Source organism: Sinohyriopsis cumingii, chromosome 15, assembly GCF_028554795.1.
Source record: "Sinohyriopsis cumingii isolate HCF-2022 chromosome 15, ASM2855479v2, whole genome shotgun sequence".
Classification (NCBI taxonomy): Eukaryota; Metazoa; Mollusca; class Bivalvia; order Unionida; family Unionidae; genus Sinohyriopsis; species Sinohyriopsis cumingii.
Window position 1 is genome coordinate 112,967,713 of NC_142975.1, and position 24,909 is coordinate 112,992,621.

The 24,909-nt window shown below is 34.7% G+C and overlaps 1 protein-coding gene and 1 long non-coding RNA gene across 3 annotated transcripts; both read right to left on the reverse strand.

Moving 5' to 3' along the window:
• Positions 1-700: 700 nt before the first annotated feature.
• Positions 701-12,096, reverse strand: LOC149782506 (uncharacterized). 2 transcript variants are annotated; one of them, XM_089933927.1, is made up of 5 exons: positions 11,903-12,088; positions 9,304-9,990; positions 8,210-8,237; positions 7,603-7,716; positions 701-3,044 (listed from the first exon to the last, which is right to left on the reverse strand). In XM_089933927.1, the coding sequence occupies exons 2-5, from the start codon at positions 9,955-9,957 to the stop codon at positions 2,662-2,664; spliced, it is 1,179 nt and encodes a 392-aa protein (XP_089790053.1). In that variant the 5' UTR covers positions 9,958-9,990; positions 11,903-12,088; the 3' UTR covers positions 701-2,661. The 2 variants fall into 2 exon arrangements, with proteins under 2 accessions (XP_089790053.1, XP_089790054.1); XM_089933928.1 differs by lacking the exon at positions 7,603-7,716 and having other exon boundaries at positions 11,903-12,096.
• Positions 12,097-19,800: 7,704 nt separating this feature from the next.
• Positions 19,801-23,587, reverse strand: LOC149782507 (uncharacterized). The gene is made up of 2 exons (XR_016414604.1): positions 23,361-23,587; positions 19,801-20,210 (listed from the first exon to the last, which is right to left on the reverse strand). It is a non-coding gene; the product is annotated as an uncharacterized LOC149782507 (long non-coding RNA).
• Between the last annotated feature and the right edge of the window lie 1,322 nt (positions 23,588-24,909).

Here is a 24,909-nt window from a genome sequence, read left to right on the forward strand (position 1 = left end):
TACAGCGAATTGGTAAAAATATGTCATTATTGCATGTATACACATTTTCATGACTGTTGGAATATAACCTTGATTTCACTTGTGTAAAGGGTCATGTAATTTTATGGCACCTCTTCAAATAAATTTAAAAAAGAACAAACAATTTCTGCCACGCGTTATATATATATATATATATATATATATATATATATATATATATATATATATATATATATATCAATTAAGTCGGAAGCCTTTCTTATGTAAAGTAAACTTTTTATGAAGTTTTAAAGTTTTAAACTGATTTATACTTGTCTTTTGAAAGTCTCAGAGTACGCAATGATAGTAATTTAGTAATTTAGTTGTCAGGTTTTTGATGCGTTATTTTTTTTTTCCCTAAAAAAACGAATTTCACTGTTAAATCTGTTTTATTTACGAACGTATCATATGAGCACAACTGACTTGAATAATTTAATACAGGGTAAGCAGTCGTGATTAGGCACTCAATTTTGGTCAGATACCAAACACAATTCTACCGTAGGAAAAATTACCAAATAACTATTATTTATAGTTATGATAATGGAAATGAAATATAACATAAAGATGAATTAAGAACCTGAACGCATTTTACAAACTTAAATCATTTGAATTAATCTGTCACAAGAAGAATATTGAAAATATATATGATGCACAGTGAGTAAAAGTAAATCATGAACTCATAATAATTCAAAATATTTATTAAAAACTCTCGAAATAGCACACCATCAACACATCACTGACTCTTCATTATATAAATAGTTAACATTTTCAAGATGGCACATACAACATTTGCACACTACTGTGTTCTTGTTATCACAAATTAGCTATTCACAGGGATTATTTAGGCATTTTATTCTTTAACAGCACATTGTTCATTGAAGCAAAATGTATGCCTATAATTAAAATCAAGATACTGAATCATAAGCATGCTGTATATTATTCAAACTATGTACTACATATAATGGTGACAATGCTGTGCATATGTAAAGAAAAGCAAAATAAATTTTGTATCTATCATTATAACGGCCAGTGTTTGGTAAACTTAACTTTGAATTGATCTACAACTACTTTCTTGAAACGGAAAATAGCTTTTTTATTATTTAATAAAATTCAACAAATAATATTCTCGAACATTGTATGCAGTAAAACTTAAAATATGTTATCTGAACGATATGAAATGCCTACATCAAGCTACTATAAATACACAATTAATGACTTTGGAATCTAGGAGAAAAACAGATGAGTGTGCAAGGGGTTCCAATTACAAGTAATGACGGAAGTACGATGGTTGGGATCGATATAACTATAATGCTGAAAATGGATATAAATTTAACAGTGATGATTTAAAAGAAATTGTGTTATATTGTTTGCACTGTAGAAATGAATTTGGTAATGTTTCCGGCAGTAGTAGCGACTTCATTGACTCGGATCTGCTAAATTACTAACACAAGCTTTTCAATTATATTAACCGCCTGTGATCTGATCTAACAGCAAAAGTAAAATTCTTAATTTCAGCAATCAATCTTGATTGCAGTTTTGCTTTCAATGACAAATGCTATCTCACAAGCTTTCCTATCAGTACGATGCGCTTACAATATGCAGAAATAAAATCTACAATTGCAAATTAATACTCCTGTGCCCTTGAAAATCTGATATTGCAGATATACTCTGTGTTATAAATACACAGTTTACCATATGCTTGACCAATCAAAGAATGTGGCATCCAAAAGTTTTTTAAACCATACAAATGCCTTAAAACATTATCCCAATTTTAATAACGCATTCAATTATAGTATGTATTCGCTTATAAGCTAACACCAACTACAAACTGCCAAAAATTGTCAAACCTTAAGGGGATTGGCGTTGATTATCGATGGGAAGGGTATGCTCTGATATGTTATAAAATATAAAGACACACAAGTGTTATCTCTATTTTGTAGAAACTTTGCTCTGTAGAGTCAGTTATGAAGTCAGAACTGTAGTGTTATACTATAGTATTATCCATATGAAATTTCTCATCTCTGATTAATTAAATTGTTAATTCTGAAGTACACGCCTAATGAATATTGAAGAAATACACAATGATATCAGAAGTACGTGTATGTGTATGTTACAGATTGGGTGGGAAATATTTGTTTAGAATTTCAATGTATCTTAGGTACATTTCAGTAGAATCTAAAATATTAGACGCATCGTCGGCATATTGAGATAAATCATACTCAATATTATAATTTGTTTATGCCGTTGATATCGGGACTTACTGGTAGACAAACGAAAGAATTAAATTATGAAGAAAGAACTGACAAAATGAAACTCATCTTGTCACAAAGGCCCTAGAAAATATTTTGTGTGGTGTGTGTGGTGTGTGTGTGTGTGTGTGTGTGTAATTTGGATTTTTAACGTAGCTTCAACAATTTTTCAGTCAGATCGCTACGATATCTGCAATGTGGCAGATTACAGTGATGTCTATCACTGGGGCAACATGCCGCAGACATCTAGCACGATGTCCCACCCAGCCACATTATCCTGACATCAGGTCGACCATTCAAACAGAATGTAAGTTTGTCTATATGCTTGTATGCATGTATGTAGGTATCAAGGCAGATAGGTGACCATGATGTAGCAATAAAGAATCTGTCAAACCTATAATACATAACCACCAAAGAAATTAGAAAGCGATGATGCATATACACTGGAGATAGAATCCTCCGTCAAATTGACGGATATTTCGTCATTGCTTGTCAATTTCAGCACGCCACTCAGGAAGCTAGTTATGAATCCATCAGGTCCGCATTCACTACTCTTTCTCAACAGTAACTGCTGAACGCCTGCAATCGGACGCCCTCTGTGCTGTCTGTTGATCAAATGTACGTGGGTCTTTGAATTATGTTGGCACTTGAAGGTCACAGCTGAGTAGATAAAGTAATATCCAGCCCGTGGAACCATTAGTCTTGATTCTTGAGTCAATGTTATACCGTTAAGGAAAGCCGAGCCAAAGCCAACATCCTTCTGCCATGTAAGCTTCTCTAATAATAATAATAATAATAATAACAACAACACTACTACTACTATTACTACTGCAACTACTACTACTACTACTACTAACAAAGACAACAACAACAACAACAACAATAATAATAATAATAATAACAACAACAACAACACTACTACTATTACTACTACAACTATTACTACTACTACTAACAAAAACAACAACAACAACAATAATAATAATAATAATAACAATAATAATAATAATAATAATAATAATAATAACAACAACACTACTACTATTACTACTACAACTACTACTACTACTACTAACAAAACCAACAACAACAACAACAATAATAATAATAATAATAATAACAACAACACTACTACTATTACTACTACAACTACTACTACTAAGAACAAAAACAACAACAACAACAATAATAATAATAATAATAATAATAATAATAATAATTGGGCGACTACTAATACTAATAATATTGCTACAACTATTTTTTTATCTCGCAAAATCTTTAAAAGTGAGAGAATCCGTGTGTTAATCCTAAAATTGTTATATTTTGTGGTTGTGGAAACATACTGAGTTAATATATTTGCTGTTTCTAAAAGCTAAAAAATAAAACAAATATGAATATACAGTAATGTGTGGGCAATGATGCCGTAAATTATGTGATAACATGCAAACAACAATCATGTCAGAAACAAATTCACGCACTTTACTTGGGCAATGCTAGCATCTGCCAAACGCTTTTTAACCAAACTTATAAAAATCTATAGATATTAAAAAATTACAATGTGGTTAAGCTTATTAGCAACTATTTTTTACAAATAAAAGTATGGCCTTGGAACGTTTTAGTTTCTTTATACAAGAAATATGTTTCTCTGAAAGGAAAATGTTTCTCTTGCATATAATTAAAAGTGTACATCAAATCAGTTAATTAGTCGCGTGTATCCGAAACGCTCTTAGTTTTTGAACTTAGAGGCTACATTAAGAAATTCCTTCACAACTGTTTTCCTGAACAGAACAAGTATTAGTGTGTATTAGATATGCACGACATTCTTGTTGTGGATACGCTAGGACAGCTTTAAAGGTGTTTTGTCTAGTGGCATTGGTTCGTGTTTGCTGGACAATGAGAGTCATTTGTCTTCCCTAAAGACACAACACGACAGACAAATCTGCATGGTGTTGGATTCGTACCAGGTACAACTGTATAAGGGATTCGGCACGCTAACCGCATGGATTTTACAATATAATTATATTTTGAAATTGTTATCAGCTTTAAGTGTTATTGCTAACTTGTTTACCTGAAATGTGGTGCCCCGTCTGGCCGAGTGGTCTAAGGCGCTCAGATTTACAGATGATTGACATCGCACCTCTCTGCGTGGGTTCAAGTCCCAGCTGAGCTAACGTGAGCATGTGAAAAAGCTTGTCAATAGCTTCCCGTGGATTGGTGGTTCTTCCCACAGTTTTGTCCGGGTTCTTCGCCCATCATATATTACGGTCGCTATGTATTATAGCCTATCATGTGGTGAAAGATGGCATAAACCCACAAAGCCATAAACCACAAGCTACTCAAATTTGTGAATCTTGTATTCTAAAAAAAAAATATTTTTATATTTTTACTTGAAGGGAGAGAATTCAGCTCAACCTTGAATCTATGACACTACATAATCATGTCATAGGTTACTTCCCTTTATTTATTAATAAGAAATATTGGTTGGTATGATGCAGGACACACGGTACTAACTGTATCGAAAAATGGGAACCAGCCTGGAAATGGGTGAACATAAAATAGAGTATACATGAGTTTGGCTGACCAGGATTGGTTAATAATGTAAGTTATGTTTTTAGGAAAAAGAATCTTTTTAGAGCTTATCCAAGTTATCAGTGAAAAAAAAAATAGAGACATTGTTTTACTGATGAAGTTTCAGTCCTTTAATTGTCTTGAGTTTCGAAACTCATTACTAAAATTAGCACCTGACTCTTTGGTGCGGAATTGAAGCAGACATCCAGGTTTCATCTATACTAATAAAGATATGTTTGATCACGAGCATTCAGAAATTTTAAGTTATTGGATTTTTAATATCATGGTGTTTACATAGGTTTACTATGGGAACTGAATTAGTACCGTGAACCCTGCATTCTCTAGAAATTTACTCCATTATTGTTTGTAGCATACGTTATAAAAGTAGATATTTTCAAGTTTCTAAAGTTCTTGTATCAACATCCAAATTTAACAACATCATTAGCCCAGTATTGAACGTCCCCTTGACCAGGCCACGACCACTGATGTCAAAGCTGGTCAGATTATGTGCAGATTTGTTGGTTAACGTTGTGTTAATGTTCTTCTACTTTAACTGACGGCAGCCATATTTGATGGCGAAAACAGATCATTTGTAGCAGTCTGAAGGGGTTTTCGCTAGAGCACTTACTGTTAATTTAATCAAAGTGCGTCAAGTGGCATTTCATTAGAAGTTATACAAAGTTTTTCTTTTTTTTTTTAGTAACAGCCGCCATTATTGATGACAAATTGGTATCGTTTATATAAACTTTAAAGCTTTTTATGTCTAAGTGCTGTCTGTAGAATTTTATGAAGTTATTTTGAGTAGTGTTGGAAAAGAAGCCGTTTAATTGGGTTTCCAGGTTTAGTACCAGCGGGATATTTGATGGCACATTGTATCCGTTATAAAATGTAAAAGCTTTTATTGCTAGAATGATTTCTGTCAAACGTTGTCAATTTTTGCTGAGCGGTTTCTTAGAAGAAGTCCTTTGCATTTTTGCCTATTTTTAGCAGTGAAAGCCATACTTGTTGATGGACTGACATAACATGTATAAATTTGAAAACTCTTTTACTTTAGTCAAGTGTTGTTGGCCGGTGTTTAAGAAAACGTCGATATCGATTTTAAAGTTTTAGTAACAGCTACTCTGTATTTTGCCTCTCGGTATCGTGTCCAAAAACTGAAAGCCGTCTATGCCAGACAGCTTTCTGTCAAATTTGGTTGAATGATGTTGAGCATCCTTTGAAAAGAAGTTAGTTTAAGATTTAAAGGTTACCTGTCGCTAGTAACGGTGTCCATATTTGGCAATGGATCGGCATCATTTGATGAAAATCTGAAGAAACTTCATACCTGATTGATTTCTGTCAAGTTCTAGTTACGTTGACCTTTGTTTGAGAATAAAGAGGTTTTATGATTTTTGTATATTTAGTAACAGATGCCGTGTCTGGTGGCAGATCGGCGACTTTTGCGTAAACTGAAAGTCATATATGCATGGATGTTTTAAGGTTCTTCTATTTTCGCAAAGGTAGCCAAATTTGGTGGCGTACGGAATAATTTCAATGAATTGGAACGACCGTCATAATAGAATGCTTTCTGTCAAATTATTTTGACCGGTGTTGAAGACAAATTTGTTTTAGGATTTAAAATTTTAGTGCAAATGCCATATTTGACGGTAGATCGGCATCATACGTATAAAGTGAAAGCCATCTATGCCAGTATACTTTCTGTCAAATTCGGTCAAATGTCGCTCTGCAATTTGAAATTGTTTCAAATTTAAATGTCAAATTTGTTGAAATTCTGTTGAGCTGTGTTTGAAAAGAAGTCGTTTAAATCTTTCTCTATCTTTAGCCAGGCGGCCAGTTTTGATGGTGGATTGGAATAATTTTAACCAATTTGAAACGCCCTGATATGAGGATGTTTTCTTTTTAGCAGACTTTTGAGAAGAAATTGTAAATAGTGTGTGTGTGTGTGTGTGCGTACGTGTGTGTGTGCGTGTGTTTGTGATTTGGATTTTTTAACGTAGCTTTAACAATTTTTCAGTCATATCGCTACGATGTCTGCAGTGTGACAGTTTATAGTGATGTATAATACTGGGGTATCATGAGGCAGACATGTAGCATGATGTTCCACCCAGTCACATTATCCTGACACCAGGCCGACCAGTCCTAACACTAACATCTTAATGCTGAGCCCCAAGCGAAGCAGCTATTAGTACCATTTTTATAAGTCTTTGGTATGACTTGGCCAGGGATCGAACCCACGACCTCCCGCATCTGAGACGGACGCTCTAACCACTAGGCCACCGGAGCGGTGTAAATAGTAATTGTGAACAGAGGACAGACTGCGCACGTCGAATCAATTAACGTGTCATAAGCTCACTTGGCCTTATGAGCTGATGAATAAACGATAAAATTGGCATTCTGAGGAGAGAATACACATCTTTCTTTGTATATAAAATCTTGCGTGCTTTACAACCTTACAAAGAGAATTTTCATTGCCCTGATTCATGTGTGATCTATACGTAATAGTGTATGTGTATGTGAGACAACTAGATGGATAACACCTATCATGCATGTCCTTCTTCATTTCACATTATACGTGTATGGCAGAGTATTCAGCATTACGATTTTCAAAACATAATTGTCACAGAAATGAAAGAAAAATTATCAGTCATATGCGTTAATGTGCGAATGTTGGACAAAATCTCAGCAGAACGTTTCCCTTGTCTATCAGCATTAACCGTTTAATTCCCAAACCCATATGAGTGAATCAGATTAATTCATGTAGTCTCACCTGGCAGTGACGTGATATTTGCATACAGGTGAGCTGCTATTTCTCTGGAACGCCAGGTGTTCAGCGTTCTGTTAACATCGGCGTTGTTAAAGGCTATACGGCGATTATTGGTGGCTGTAATGTGCGTATAATAGCGATACTAATTATAAAATCTTTATGTACAGATTCACCCTAGGAAATACATGTACTTGAATAAAGCAAATAGCTTTCATTTTCACAGACATTACGTGATTAAAATTGATATTTTCTTCTTTCTGTAATATCAGATTAAAACCTTGATTTCTTGCCACAATTACATATTTTAAATGTACCGGTAACACTCGGAGAAGATATTATTCTGCATGCTCTATACTCTCTTGCTTGTTTGCTGATAAGGTAATTGTAATCACGCGTTAATGTGAGAGTGAAAATATGCTCTTAAACAGATAATGACCACTTTTACTGATAATTTTTATTTTATACTGATATATAGTCTTTCTTATATATATATATATATATATATATATATATATATATATATATATATATATATATATATATATATATATATTCATATTGATACTATGTAAAGTATTTAAAGACTTGTATACTAAGGTACAAAAGTTACCTTCGCTTGTATATCCTTCCTGTAACACCTGTGGATAAAATGTTACATATTGTTATATATATATATATATATATATATATATATATATATATATATATATATATATATATATATATATATATATATATATATATATATGTGTGTGTGTGTGTGTGTGTGTGTGTGTGTGTGTGTGTAAGGTTTGTAATATGGTTATGTATTATCACAAAGCTAACTGTTAAGTACAGTGCCTTTCAGAGAAAGTAGTATATTTGCTATATTAGACGATCCCTACTGATCCCAACAAGAGATGCGAAACAGTATTCAAGTTGACTGATGACCGCTGTCATTGCTATGTCTGCGCAGCACAGATAAACGCCATGCTCAGTCCAAAGCAATAGTAGCGTTCTTTATGCGTAGCATATGTGCATCTATTATATAACCTCTCTGAGATTTTTCCCCTGTTGAAAAATTATATGTTTGATTCCGTTGGTCTATTGATACAAACACGTTGAGTCCAAAGTTGCGGACGACGCAGTATAAATACACTTAGCTTAGTGTTCACAAGATTTTGCAACACACTGAAAATACCTTAAAACTAATGCAGAATTACTTTACTAATTGTAAACGTTGAATATATCTGCATGGCAATTGCCTTCTGAGACCGTTATACTCAAACGATTATAGCTGTAATGGATAAGTTCATTTTTATATGTATTGAACAAAAATATGACGCTAAAGTTGAACCTTTGTGAGACCTAAAACACTCTGCCAGTTACGTATTTGATAAGCAAATGTTTTTACTATTATTGACACAAACTCAATCACAGATAAATATGAAAAATACTTTTAGAAAAAAGTCATAATTAGGTATCTGTGGTACATTGTCCACTGAAAAGTCTTGTGACTGCCATTTTACATTGTTGATTAAGGTTTAGTCAACTTTGTTATCTTTTGCTTGCAAATCTTGCAGAAATGTTCAATTCCACTCCATAATCCTGTAATTGTGTCTACTCGTTAATAAGAAATTTATTTCATGGAGTAACTTGTGCTAGATATTCAATATATATAAAAAGACAGACATACAGACAGACAAACGAATAAAGTATACTTACGAGGATGAAAAACTTCTGTATAGCAGCATTTCTCACACAACAAAACTTAAAGCCACAAGTTGAAATAACGTCAAACAACGCGTCTTCTGCCGTCACCTGTAATCCAGGGTTGTTACAAGGGATGCACAAGGAGTCTTGTAAGACCTGTTTCGATAAATGTTGTAAATCACAATTTTCTCCTTCGTTCTCAACAATATTTATAGTGTTTGTGGCCAGCAGTACTACAACTAATACGAGCACAATATTCACCGAGACTGACACTGACAGGCAAATGTGAATACATTTCGGTTTCCTCACTCTTTGACGATTTCCACACTTATTTTCTAGTTCTACACCGTGTGAAAGGAATGAGGCTTTTCCGGCATCCTGATTTACGTCAGGAGATCTTCCAAGTCCTGGTTTCTCTTGTGGTGCATCGTTTATTAATATTAATTGGCATTGACTCGGGTCTTTGGTTTCATAACCTGAATCAACCGAACTATGACTAGAATCGAATGTTTTGCTCTCGCCTACGTAAAGATGACAATTCTGCGCATGTTCGTGACTTTCTTGTTCACTTTCCATCAAGAAAACGTAATCTTCGTGACATTCTGTTGTCCCCTGGTGACCAGGTTCTACGTTTCCCTGGGACATATTGTCAAATGTTCGTGTCATTTTTGTTACTTCTGACTCACCTTGATCCAGATCCTGTGGTAACAGAGATTATTGCTTTTGAAACAGTCACATAGATTTTTTATGTACACATAACACTTTATCTTATCGAGGAAAGATCATATGGGATGGAAAACGATGATCTGATTAATGTTAGATATTCTACTGATGCGAAGTCTATCAATACGAGTTCCAAGTTAGAAAATGTTAATCATGGGAACATTCATTTTGTATATTTGTCTCTTAGTTTAGTGTAAAGTTATGCAACTAGCTCCAAAGCTAGTATATAAATATTTCGAATTTCCATTCCATGTTCAGAAGTTTAGTCATACTTAAGGCTAGGGTATCTCGAGATAAATCTACAAATGTGTGTGCGTAACATTGGCTAATGTAACATTATCCTTTGCAATGCATGTACAAATAATATATTGAACTATGCCAACTGAATCTCAATTGTTTCATTTCGCTGAGTTGTCAGATAAGTTATTATTAGTCGAAACATTGTGAAAATTATTACAAAATGTTTTTGAAAGATGCATTTCATGTGTCCCATACCATTTTTAGTCAATCAAGTTCCTCGAAAATAAGAAGAAATGCAATATGCTCTGCAAACGGACAATTTCAAACCTTGCTTAGATTTAAAGTTTATAAAATCTTCTGCTGGTTGAGTGTTTGGTTTATTGTCGACTTCTTGTAATTTCTGAAGCCATATTTTTTTGCACTAATAAGCGTATTCCAGATGGCAATATAATCCAATCAGAAGAGCAAGAGGTATTGACCGATGCAATACTAAAAGATATGTTATATTTCTTATTCTATAGCTGATACAAGCTCATATCTATAGTTAACCCCACTTTGACCATGTCGTTGTTAATTTATAATTAGTAACAAAAAAAGAAAGGGATTGTTGTTTGATCTGCCAGATTCACAGTTTAAAAATAAAGAAATCCACATCCCGCTAGTTTATTAAAACTAAGCCATAAAACGTGTTACATATTTACTTCCTAGGAAAAAGAGACATCAGGATTGGCGTATTATAGATGAAAACCTGTTACTTATGGGTTGATGGAACGAGGGTAGAAGTGTAGAGAACAGACTCTATTAATATCTGGGCAACGTAATTGAAACACTCAGAGTGGTGCCTCTAAGACCAAACAATATAAACTATAACTTAGCTTTACTCCTACTTAATCAATATATGCCATGTACAAGGTGCTCTTCAACGACCCCTTCCCTGGAAGAAGGATCACACGTCTGAAACCGCTGACCACATTTCAATTTAATTCAAATTCATTAAGCAAAAGTTTGATACAAGTTGAGCAGCGTATGCGTACCTGATACTTTTCATACAAACGCTGTACAAGCACAAACGCAAGAACGTACTTGCACCGTCATGCATGTACCATTTATATGCAGATAGTCCCCGTATTTACTTCAACAAGCAATTTGATATTTTTTTAATGTAATTTGAAACTCGCATTAGATAATTAGGACAGAAACTGTCTCATGTACGTTATAATGTTGTGACTCCACCGTGTGTAGGTAGGTAGGTACTCATAAATAAATGACCAATATTTAGCTTTGAAAATTTTTGTCCGGGTGATTGGTTACAGTCATAATCGATAAAATAAAAAAAATTAAAAAAATCGGAACAAAGCTGAGAGACAGCATATCATTCAAATTGATACAAAGGCGTTTTAAATGATTCCTCATGTCGTCCTGTCAGTATAATTGTTTGTTCAACCACTTTATTTAATTTAAGGTTCTGTTTCTTGCCAACTTATGCGGTGCTTAAATTTATATAAAAACGCCTTTAATTTGAAATCGACTCAGTAATATATCCGTTCCTAAGCATGGTTAATATGTTGCAGATAACTTGTAGCATATGTGGCCCACAATGATCTTACTTACTGACCTACATTTCAAAATGTAAACAAAAGCTACTCACCGGCAAGGAACATGGACTTCAAGCAGTTTGCGCATAAATACATAACACAACTCTTTCTGCTTCTGACCATACCACTAATGCAAAGTACAGATACCGGCACTTTAAAATAAATCCGATAAAATATTGACTTCAAACTGTAAACTTGGACCCGGACGTTTAAACTGCAACAGTATTAATTCTAATAATTACTACGTTTGGGTTTGAGACGGGGATTTCCCGTTCAAGGTCAGACAGCCATAGTTCCACGATAATGAGTTCTCGACCACATGCAATATCAAAACTTAGAAACCTGTATCCCTACCTACGATAACATTAGTAGACCCTTGATTTTTGTGTAAGACAAAATACATTAAAGTCCATATAACAAATACTATTTTTGCATCACTAATAATTTGAAGGCTAACACTGATATTCCAAAAACAAGACAGCGAGAGTATGAAATCTGTGAAAAAAATTCGAAACGACAAATTGGAGTCAATGGAGAGCCACTTCAACAAGTTTGATAAACATTTTCGTCTAAACAATTTGATTTTTTATGGAATTCAGGGCCCCCGAACGAAAACGGGGGCGGATGTGAGTTCAAGGTTAGGATATGACTGAAATTTTTGTTAAAGCTACGATAATAATCCAAATATCTCTCTCTCTCTCTCTCTCGTCTCTTCTCTCTCATCTCTCTCTCTCATCTCTCTCTCTCTCGTCTCTTCTCTCTCATCTCTCTCTCATCTGTCATCTCTCTCTCTCATCTGTCATCTCTCTCTCTCTCTCTCTCTCTCTCTCTCTCTCTCTCTCTCTCTCCATATAAATAAGGCTTAATACTCGAGATTTAAAGCAGTTGTAAGTGCTCCTAATTTTGGTTTGTCCTTTTACATACTGTTATTCTTGCCCTCTGTTATCACGTCTCAAATTCATTTTTAAAATCCTGTAACGGTAGTCTCTTTTTACGTATAGGTCACAGTTCATTAAACGCATAGACAAAATAAACCAATGGAAGACGCCCGGAAGCATAAATCCGTATTGTATACAAAACTCAACAGAAGAAATAATTCACCCACTTTAACTTCCTGGGTAACAAGAACCTTCGAAAACATTTTGCAATGCTGAGAATATTTAAATCTAATTACCACTTTGCAAAGAAAACATCAAAATCTCTATTTCACCTCCCGTCAATATATACCCTTATTTAAGGTTACGTGAAATAATTCATTGAGAAAAAAAGCCCCCCCCCAAAAAAAAACTATGGCATATGTCCCAACCCCCATTCCTCCATTAGTAAACCTTTTGCCGTCCGTGGGAGAATACTTACATAATCACAACTGTTTCTTCCTAATATGTGTATCCATTAACTGTTACAGTAACGCTGATTATAAACTATTGGTGTATTCATTTTCTTTTTTCTCACGATAGTGTATGTGCATGTGTGTGTGATTCGGATTGTTATCGGAGCTTTAACAATTTTTTAGTCATTCCGCTACGATGTCTGCAGTGTGGCAGTTTATTGTGATGTTTTGCACTGGTGCATCATGACGCAGACATAACATCATGTCCCACCGAGTCACATTATCCTGACACGTGGCCAACCAGTCCAGTCCTAACACTAACCCCTTAATGTTGGATGCCAAGCAAGACAGCTGCTTGTACCATTTTCATAAGTCTTTGGCATGACTCGGCCTGGGTTCGAACCCACGATCCCCCGCATCCGACGCGGACGCTCTAACCACTTAGGCCACTGTGCGGTCTTTCTCACGAGACTATATATACTTGTACAATATTTCAATCAAAAAATTTATACGTGTGTCCAGCATTCAAGATATTAACCTTTTAATTTTTAAAAACTTTATATCACCATAATAGCTAAAAGTTTGTTAGCAAATGCTATAAGAATGTATCCATAAATTTTGTAGAAACTGGCCAAGGACATCGACCCACATAGTTCAAATCGTAGAGCACCTCTCAAGAGTTCAGGAAATCAGGTCACGATTTTTTCTCTACATTGGCACAGTACTGTAACAAGTTTCGACCAGCAGACTAAAGCAGATTTTTTTAACTATTGCGAACGTTTCCCAAGTTGTCTTTTAAGTTCAACGCTTCTTGGATCTTTCTTCTTTTGTGTTACCTTCTCTAGTCATTGTCGACGTGCATTCGTTTTCAATTTTAGCTTGCTGTACAAAAGAGAGGAGAGCTTATGTATTGACCTTGGCGATGTCTACGTCTGTGTAAATGTGGACATCAGGTCTCGGCCATTGTTTAATGGTATGAGTATGCCTCATATGAGGATCTATGCGTTTTAATATCACTGCTTTGTGTTGCTTAGCATAGGCTTTGCCTTATTTAATACTTTTTCACCCAGTTTTACTGGTTGTATTTATTGCTTGTAGAACGGAGCTAAACTTTAAGCTTTTATTTCCACATGATACGTAACTTGTGCTTGACATCGGCGCTGTTTTCTTAACCCAAGTTTTTACTTCTTTTTCCTGCATATTATGGGAACATTTGAGGTTAAAGTTTTTTCTACGGTATATTATATATAGACAAAGTTAAAGTGTATAACAGCGCATTTCAATTTCACTTCTTTTTGGCCCTTGTTGTTCTTTTTCAAAAACAGTTTTTACTTATCGTTTTTACTATTTAAAATGAAAAATAAGAGATTAAATCTTTTTTCATTTGCTTTCAGGCCCACATTTTGAAATCCTCTTTCACCATTCCTTTATGATCGAAAATAACGTAAATGAGTCATTTAGTCTAAACCAAGTCTACCTACTCATCCCTAATTTTGTCTTTTTATCGGTTTGTATCATTCCTTGGTTTAGTTTTGCATTGTTTGATGTGAATTATTTGTCAGGCAATTTCATTTGTAGAATCATTTAGTTTCTGATATGGATCCAACCTTGATAACTGAACTGTCATGGCAAAATTAAGTTACTGCCATTTGCCATAGGATTAATCAGTTGATGAAGAGTAAAATGGAGGTCATCTTTATGTTACTATTCATCGACTTCTTGTACCTTTGGCATATGATCTGTGTGTTCTATAAATTCGAGTGTATAGTCCTGTCGTCTTGTGAATGGATCCATTATTCTGACTAATATATCATCACATCAAAAGTGTGTCACGATGACCTATCTTTCGTGCATTCATAACTTTGACTGAGCTATATAGTTCGTTCAGCTAAGCATTGTGAATGTAGCTGAGTAAATTTTCACGTAAGCGTCTCAAAAGTTGTTTAATGAGTAGACGATGTTTGTTTACACTTGGCATGCGACGGCATCCATACCTGCTCAGTCCTGTATCAAAATGAACTCTGACATACCCTGTGGAACAGCATAAATGATATACACAAACCACTCTCAGCATTTAGAAAAACGAAGGTGATGCGCTTATGTTAATACAAATAACGTTGAAATTATAAATGCGAAATTCGATGCTAACTAATGCAATATTTATGGACAATGGTGCGTGCAATATTATAATACAACATCAGGTAGTGATTAAATAGTATTGGCAGTGAAATATGTTGTTAGATGCTGCTAAACAAAATTCATAGAAAGTTGATGATGACTAAATTTTAACTTCAACTCGGATGATGTTCGTGAACATACTACGCACCAGGATTGTGAAGACAAACAAGAAAAGGGTTCTGTTACGATTTGTTGGAATTTGCCGAATACCTTCTCGCATGCCTCAAGTGTTGCCCATTAGTAATGAAAATGTATATATATTCTATGACAATGTATCTACCGTATGGTTCCTGATAACAATATATTTGATACAACTTTTAAAACAATGCCGAAGTCTTCAGAGTAAAATTATTCTAACTTTCACCTAGATATTAATAGGAGTACAAGGAAGGCTTGTTCCTATTCTTCAAAGGGAGAAGAATAAATTTTAAGTTTTACTTTGGTAAAAATGAACTTTGAGATAATTTAGTCTTGAAAAAAGGAAGATGAAGGTTACATCTGTAACGAAGATGTCTATTATTATTCCTGTTGGTCACTTGGCGGAACGAAGGCCCAAGGGTATCCGGCGTTGAACCTATTGCAAAGTGATTATTCTGTGTTTACAACGTCCTGTTGAAAGTCGTTCCCAATTTCCATGTTCCAAAATTAATACATATTATGTAGATTGTGTTGCCACGCAAACGATTTATGTTGATGCAGCTTTTTTTATATTTCGTTCTTAGATACGGATTACAGCTATCCCAACTAATACACACACACACACACCAAAATAGGTCTTATCAAGGTGAAACAAAGAGTCATTAATGAAAATCTATCGAGTCTGAATTTAATACTTTGTAATATACCAATTCTTTTTCCAGACTACTGTAGTTATTTCCTATACGTGTGTATGTAAAGATAAGGATTAATAAAGAGCTAAGTTCAAATTTATAAGAACTGACATTAGTAATAGCAGCATGATACATTAAAGGTGGTTAGTTGTACTCCGTTTGAGATTTTCTGAATATGGACATTGATTTTTAGTATTGTTTGAATCTAAATGTATTGACCATGGAACGGCCTGTAAATTGCTTTTATGTAAGTCTTCGCTTATAATGCAAATCAGTGTTGGGTCCTCCAGAATAACTCCATTGTTTTTTCCCCGCCATTTTCAATTCTTTTCTCTGCGAAATCATAAATATATAACAAATATTATCCCAAGATTCCCTTCAAATTAAAATGCTCCTTATTCAAACTAATCAGTACACCAACTTAAACTAAACAGAACTACATGGTGCAAAATGACAGGAGTACAATTTTTTTTAATAGTGCAAAGTTCATTGAAATATAATAGTAAAATATTAATGGAGGCCACGATATATTGCAAATGCAAACTATAAATTACATAAATGAATTGTGCAGTGCTTTTTGCAAATCTTGTATGAAAGAATGACAAGAAAGCTATGAGGACAACAATTTTAAAGGATAAACTAAACAGAAAAAGGGGAAAAAGAGAACACTGCAATAAATACAGCAAGGAGTACAAAGATAATTGGAGAGAAGAAAACAGAAAAATACATTAATGAAAACTTAAAAAAATAAAGACCGTAGAACTACGGGATCTCTCGCTGGTGAGATGTAGCATTGTACACAATGAAAAGGCGACAAAAATCTGATACAGCGCTGCTGTTTTCGGGCAGGCATTTCGAAAGGATTGAGGTGGAATGTTGGCTAGTTTGTTCTCTGGTTTGAATTTCTTTAGATATACTGATTCACACGTACTGGCAATAGCAAAAGCCCTTTAAAATCGATCAAAAACTCCTTGATCCAGAAATAGCTGTCGAGAGTTTCCCCAACAAGGTCTTAGAATTACCGCATCAAATAGACAACATTTCTTCTTGAAAATCAAAAAGGACTAAAGTGTGAGTTTGATATCAAGCGGAGAAAGCATCTCAAGTTTTCTGTTCGCATACCGTATGGATCGTAGTAGCGATCTTCTGGGAAAAGAGCTAGCACGAAGTGCTCATTAGTTTCGGTATTGAAAACGTGTGGTAAATAGCCACTTAGCCATTTCTATCATTCCAATCGTTTTAGGCATTCTGCTCAAAGAGAAATCCATGTAAATCACGGAATCTTTAAAAATGACATAAGCGTTATTTAATGCAATTGTTACAAGCGCGATGTGTCACACAAAAATGAGGAATGCGTATGACAGGCTGTTGCAAACATTTAAAGTGAAAGAAAGAAAATCTACAAGTTTCTTATTATTATTGTTCTGATATTCATGTAACACTTCCTCGATAGTATTGTCATATCTTTGTAGCACTTACGATTCAAGTTAAGGACTTCGGTAAAATAACATTACTTTCCTCGATGAACTTGTGACTTTTCATTGTTCGTTCGAATATGTCTACATGTTTGGCACACTCTCGATAATTCGCCAGCACCATTCTCTTATTGGAATCGTTTCGTGCAATGTTGCTTGTAACAGGTTGCACTGACGAATGTTCACTTGCAAGTAGACCAATTACTTTTTTCCTTTCCTTCAGGAATACAAGGTCTAGAAGCTAAACTCACATGACATCTCTCCACAAACAGAATGTAATTGGTAATCCTTGGTCACATTTCTCGCAATAGCGAATGTAATAGCATCGAAATTATCTTGGTGATGATAAATGTAAATGTATTTTCCATCTGTTAAATGCTGTCATTGAAACACGAGAGAACCACGAACGACACGAGGGTACACTTAGATCATATAACTTAGTGCCAATACGTCTCGACGTTCTTCATTGTAAGAACTCCACATACGGTCTCCTTGGAAATACCTGCTGTTTTGCAAAAGCAGTTCTGGCATAGTACATTGTTTGGATCTGTCCGATTTTCTAATACTCTCCCATTTGGCTGTTTCGTTTTTCTCAGCAGGAGTTCGAGCCACATCGATTGAACGGCAGAAACACGTCTGGTTTTGGTTGTTCAATCTGGACTATCCTCTGCGAAGTTGTTCCACCTATAAAACTGAACATCGTCCGTTACCTCTTGCAGGTGAAACTTGTGTGAATTGAACAGTAGTTTTTACAATGGTCATGTCAAATGCATCGTTGAATTGTTTGACGTGTTAAAAATTGGCCAAGATTTTGAAAGCAATTAATTCTACTCTACATGTGCACTAACTTTATCCATACACGAGATCTCAAACCGTCGCGAGCGATAAGTTTCCAACGATCTTGACCTTGGCAATGTAGTTTCAATTATTCCAATTGTTTTAATCAATAATCAATGAATTCAGCTGTCTCCCTGGTGGAACTTCAGACTTAAATACTTTATATTTCACTGCGTAAGTGTAAGCAGTCGTTCGACATTTACTGGAAGTCGCTTTGCGGACACGTTGAATTTTAACATTCTCCTTATATATTGAGAGACCTCTGCCTAACAGAATACAGTTGTACAGCTTTTCCGTCTGTGAGGATGGACGAATCACAACAGATCACGCTTCCCGTCAAATATTTACAGTGGGTCATTCCGAAGTACAACAATGCCAACAAAATATCTGACTACTCCTCTTAAGATAAAAGTCAACATACCTTCTGTGTCAGTCAAGAGAAAGGACATTGGGCTCCTGAAGCGAATAGGAAAGGAAACAACTAAAAGAGGTACAAAAGTAAAGACCTATTATCAATGTCAATATAAAAGACATTTGGTCTTCAGCGTGTCCCAAGAAAAAACAAAACAAGGATAAGGAACGATCTGCAGAAGCAGAAAATAAAACAAGAACTCATTCTAGTAACGAACTTCAAGAAGGTGAGGCAAGCTAAAGAAACATACAAGAGAATATCCCGAAGATAACGTAAACGTATGTTATGTATATTTAATTTGTATTATTTGTTGTTTTAATTTTTTCATTTCATTATATGCTATTGATAATGTAAGATTGTATGTTGGACTTCACCTCGTCAAAAATCAATTTCATTTTCTACTTCACCTGAACTGATTTGTTTTTTTTTTTTAATTCTGTAAAGACCTACTACATAGTAAATAGTTTCCTATCAGTATGGGTTATAGAAGGTAATTTTCGATTAGGTAACAAGCATTTTTTTAGAAAATGCTAATTGTGGCCTGTGGTTATGATTCTTGGATTGTATTATTGTGATCCAACAAAAAGACTGGTGGCGTATCACCACTATACGGGCCACCACAGACGCATCCACACCTTCAGCGTTGGATTAATTTGGATTTCCAATAAAGTGTATTCAGAACTTTTGATCATTATGAATTATGTCTAATTCTATGATTAGTTGGGAAATAATTCGCAATACCGTAAGTTCCTCTTTTACATTTTCACTTTGTATTCTAGGGATATAAATTATATTTTGAATTTTCAAAACTAGTTACTTCTCTATTCTACGACTTATTTTAAGAACATAGATATAACCGGGTGGGATTTCCAGATTCACAGCAGAACACTTTTGACGATGATATAAATACAATGTTTAATAATGAATGACTTGAATGAGCAATGGGTGAATGGTTCACAGAGATTTCATAATGAAAAGCTAGTAAATATGTAGAATTTTGCTCGTGTAGCAAAATGAATTCACTCAGTTAAATTATGCAAACAAAGAGAAAGATATACAAATCATCTTTCCATTCCCGAAAGATACAATGGGTTTTACGAACCCCAAAATTAGCCCACGGCTAAAAGCTTATATGTAAGGAGATACACTCCGTCATCAGCACACCTTATTTCAGCTCCACGGCTGCTACAGTTCAGCTTCACAGCTGCTACGGTTAATTCTTGCGGTTGGTTTTACAGCTTGCACCATGTCGACCCCGATCACTTCGATAACTTTGAACGCTCGGGTCACTCTGGACAGCTGAAAATATATCCATTACCGTGTACTATACATGATATGGGCATACAAGGTAAAACGTAATGACGTTATACACGGGCAAGTTATACAGATTACATTATCGGCACAATAATCCAAAACAGGTTCAGAAATAAACCTAACCCTGCTCGATAAGAATCCTACTGTACTAAACATTTCTTAAAAATGTAGCTTTGTATTACCAATATAAATCCCTTGCTAAGTCGCAAACAAGAATAGAAATATGTGCATTATACTGCGTAAACCAAAGCTACATAGCAAACATACAAAGATAAACGTGGTAGTACAATAGTTATAACTTATATACAAGAAATATAGAAACTTACACACCTCTACAGCTGAAGATGTGCAAATCCTTAAAGTAGACCGCTGACTGACAAGACTATCCGTAATGTAAAGAATTTTACCTACGGTGAGGTATTTATACACAGATATAGTCTGTGCACTGAAGGCATTTGGTTCTTCCCATCGAGAGCACTTCGCACGTGCGGCATAGGATGAACCGAACTCACTATTCGAAATACAACACAATATACATAAATCACCCTCGTTGTACACAAAAAACAAAACCCGAGTACATATATTTAATAAATGAAAGAATTTGTACAATTCCGTGACAATAGATTCGTAATAGTCTTTTTGTTTTGGTTTGTGCTTTTTAATATGGATAAGATAACATACACTCAATCACATATTTTCTTGGAGCGATCTGGGTTTTGCTTGGTATGGGAATCATTAAATAGTAGACCTTTTCCTTAGTGATTTTGGTTGCCCTAAAAAGGGCCGTTGCTTTTTTATATAATATTTTTGGGGGACATTTTAACATCAAGTGCAACTGTTTTAAAAGTTTTCTACGTATAAGTTATACTCCTAATACTGCTGTTGTAGTGGTAGTGGTGATTGCTGATGATGCTGGCGTCTCAGTTGTGATGGTGAACGTCGATACAGCCGTAGAAGGTTTAGAGGTCTTGGATCGTGAATGTCTCCTTCTCTTCAGTTTAGCTAAATACGCTTTAACTTTGCCAAAATATATTGCAATAAACTGACCGTTTTGTTTTTACCATATTCCTTTTTATCACTGTTCAAAGTTTTCATCTTCTCTTATTGTGTTCTTTATACATCTAGCTGTTGTGGTTGATTTTAAACATACACTTCTTCTTATTTCTGACTTGACAAAATACTCTCCAACCCTTCCTACTGTTTCTTTTTCTACAAATGTCAGAAACTAGTAATGATGTAGGAGGAGGTGAAGATGGTGCTATAAGCAAAACATCTTGCTAAGAAGATAAAAAATATTCGTATAAAGCCAATTGGAAGTCATTCTCTTCTTGAAGAATGCTTGCTACAACAGCAGCAGTAGTAGTCGTACTATCACTCGAAGTATAATAACTATGAATTGCAGCTGCGCCTCAATACATTATTTTTATTTCAACCTAGAGGTATTGTCCTTGAAATGTTTAGAAATGGAACAGATATAGGATGTTCTTACGCAAATATATTTTGAAAGTGACGTTACACATCCGCTGTATTCTCGTTGTAAGATAGACAACAGGCACTGGTTGAATTATGTTACACGCATTTTGATTGGTATAACTTACCAAACCGTTTAGTTCCGATCCTAGACTACCTATTGTGGTGTGTTGACCTACTGTGTTATCTGTTCTCAAGACAACCTAACAAGATGTGGACAAATGTTGAATCATCTACCATCATTTCAAGCATGCTCTTTGACCCGGAGTATCCCGTGTATATTAAGGCAATGTGGGAGATCACACGCATCGTAGGAACGGCTATTTAGAAAAAAAGAATATATGTCGAAAGGCTAGGATACCTCAAGAGGGTATTACTCTGTGGTCCGGCTGTAAGGAGAAGCTTGCGAAGAAGAACTGTAACGCGGTGCTCCCTATATTTACCCCTCTGTGGTAACCGGCGCCAGGTCCACTCAGATCTCTTCGAATAGAGGGATAGCACTGAAAATCGTACCCACTATATACATTGTACGTTATATGTTTGTCTACGTTTATATCTATGTCTGTTCACAATCAACTAAAAATTAAAATCCCATTCTACCCTTTTGTGTTTGTTTCTTCTTGGGAATTCTGTATATAAAATAATACTACGCTTAATCTTTGTGCGATTTCATCCCTTTTCTGTGTCATCCTATCCGTTTCATTGATTAGTAGGTGTTGGGGTTTCAAGTCACTACACACATGCTAAATTGTATATATGTGCTATCGGATAGTAAATAACTCGGTGAAGGTCAGTAGATAACTGAATGTTGGATAGATATGTGGAATGTTGAATAGTAGATGACTAAGTAGTGATCACTACTCGCGGCGTATTGGGTAGTAAATGTAGGGTACTGATGTTATATATGGGGTGTTGTATATTAGATCACTAAATTGTGGATAGTTTATCACTATTTTGCATTATATTTTCCTTCTAAACCTACAGCGTATGCTAAGGCTGCCATTTTATTAAAAAAAATTATATAAGGACAAACGAGAAATCCCATTTTAATTTTTACATTACATTTCCCGCTGGACCCCTGACACCCCCACCCCCCCCCCACACACACACACAAACATAGTGTAAACCTACAGCATAATGTTAATTCTGGTTTTTCAACACGGTTATTTATATTACTACTCTCAGTACATTTTTACAATGAATTTATCTTCTCATTTCCACTCTTTGTTTTTGACCACATAATTCTTTTACAAGGTATTGGTTCACCTAAAATATGGAAATTAGCAGCCAAGAATAAATATTTGAAATATAGACATGCTTTGTTTTCAAATATAGGGATTCACGCTTATTATCAAGCATGAAAAAGAACATTATACTAAGAAATAGAAAATAGACCATTATATCAAGAAAATAGCAAAAAGTCAAGAAAATTTATAAAAATCCTTTCTTTTCTTTGCAAAGCCCTCAGAGAAATGTGATTGACACACTAAACTAAAGCTAGATTAAAATTCGTCTTCATTATTGTCCAGTTTAGATGAAGGTAAATTTGGCTATCGGTGACGTGTTGTTTCCGTGTAATATGGTCAAAAATCAATCCCTTCACTTTTAACAACCTGCTAGTCATTTATACTATGATACAAGTATATAGCTAAGATTGGTACATACACAGCGTATCCCACCTGACTGATTCATCTAGCTGAGGTTACATTCCACACTCCGGTTAGCTGAGAGTGGTTCATAATTTGCAAATGTCAGACTCAGCCTAAGAATACGTCTAGACTGGTTAGAGCAAAAGAAGACGACTCTGATTAAACCGGAAGATTATAAACATAGAATGGCGTAATGAATATATATCACATAATATAATATCGCTAGATAGATCAAATTCTGGTCGTAACATAACATCCGTGGTGGTAAATATTTGTATCAGGTATGAAACAGAAGCGATTTTGTTAATGATATTTATGCACAGGTTTGCTTCCTTATTCATAAGAATAATCATTCGAGGAATAATATATCACCGGTAAAGACAACTCACTTGCATACAGGTGAGCTACAATGTTTCTTGAACGCCAGCTGCTAAGAATTTCATTTACGTCGGAATCATTTTGCTTTGTAATTGCTGTAATACTACTACTACTACTACTAATAATAATAATAATAACTCTCATACTCACTCCACCCCCGCACCCCCACCCCAAAATGATATAAGGCATTTATTTAAAAGCTTTTTACGCAACATTTAACATGCGAGTTACCCAACCCACCCACCGACCCATATACACATCTTTCTCTTGGCCCTACCCCTTCAAAATTTAGTTAGTTTTAAGCTGTAGAACTGATGAAGACAAACCCAAGTTTAGATGGGTCATTCAACATCTATTAAGGAGTACACGTAGTTCCTTGTAGGACAATCCACCTTTTGTATAGATTTTTTTCAGTTGCTTTATTTTGGTCGAGATCATCAGTGTACGAGTAAAATGTTCATTTCTAAATATCTCATTAACAAAATTTAATCCAACAATTGCAAGTTATATGATCATTATGACAACTTTGTTTTAAAAACAATATGTTGCTATTTTACAATAATACAAGACATGTATGTAATTCCACAATGATCAAACCACATCAAATGATAGGAAATTTTTAACACCAGGCCTGTACATTAACAAAGATACGACACTTTGAAAAACCGTCTCTCTATAATCATTTCATCTGAATTCCGTTGAAATTCCTATATTCATGTTTCGGGAAATGTGCAATCGATAGATACAAATTTGTGGCTCGAACTGGTACATATTATTTAATGGTCAGAATAATGTGTATATAACCACCAAGAAAGACATCAGCATTTATTATTTTGTGACACAATATCCCATTTGTATGCTTCAGTACAGTATGTGCCATTAGCTTGAAATAATTTTCAGTAGGTCTTAATTTAACATTAACAATACAAGATGTAAGAGTCTAAATTTATTACAGCACTAATGTGTTTAGTTTATTTTCACATACATTTTAAACAAAATCATATGTTTCAATATTTCACCGTTTTTCATTATACATTTTTGATACAAAAGTTTAAAAGAATCAAACATTAGTCAAGATTGTTGGATAACTTGTTAAGATCCGAAATGAGTGTTCAATGTAATGAGTCTATCACGCTGAGTTGTATAGAAAACAGGATACCGATTCATTCATCATACAATCCTCAGAG

Bases quoted from the DNA above. Each gene is read 5' to 3' on its own strand.
- LOC149782506 (XM_089933927.1), bottom strand. From the start codon at position 9,957: ATGACACGAACATTTGACAATATGTCCCAGGGAAACGTAGAACCTGGT. The intron at 7,717-8,209 runs GTAACTTTTGTA...CGCACATTACAG, and splicing joins GGAAGGATATACAAGCGAAG to CCACCAATAATCGCCGTATA. The intron at 3,045-7,602 runs GTGAGACTACAT...TATTATTATTAG, and splicing joins AAATATCACGTCACTGCCAG to AGAAGCTTACATGGCAGAAG.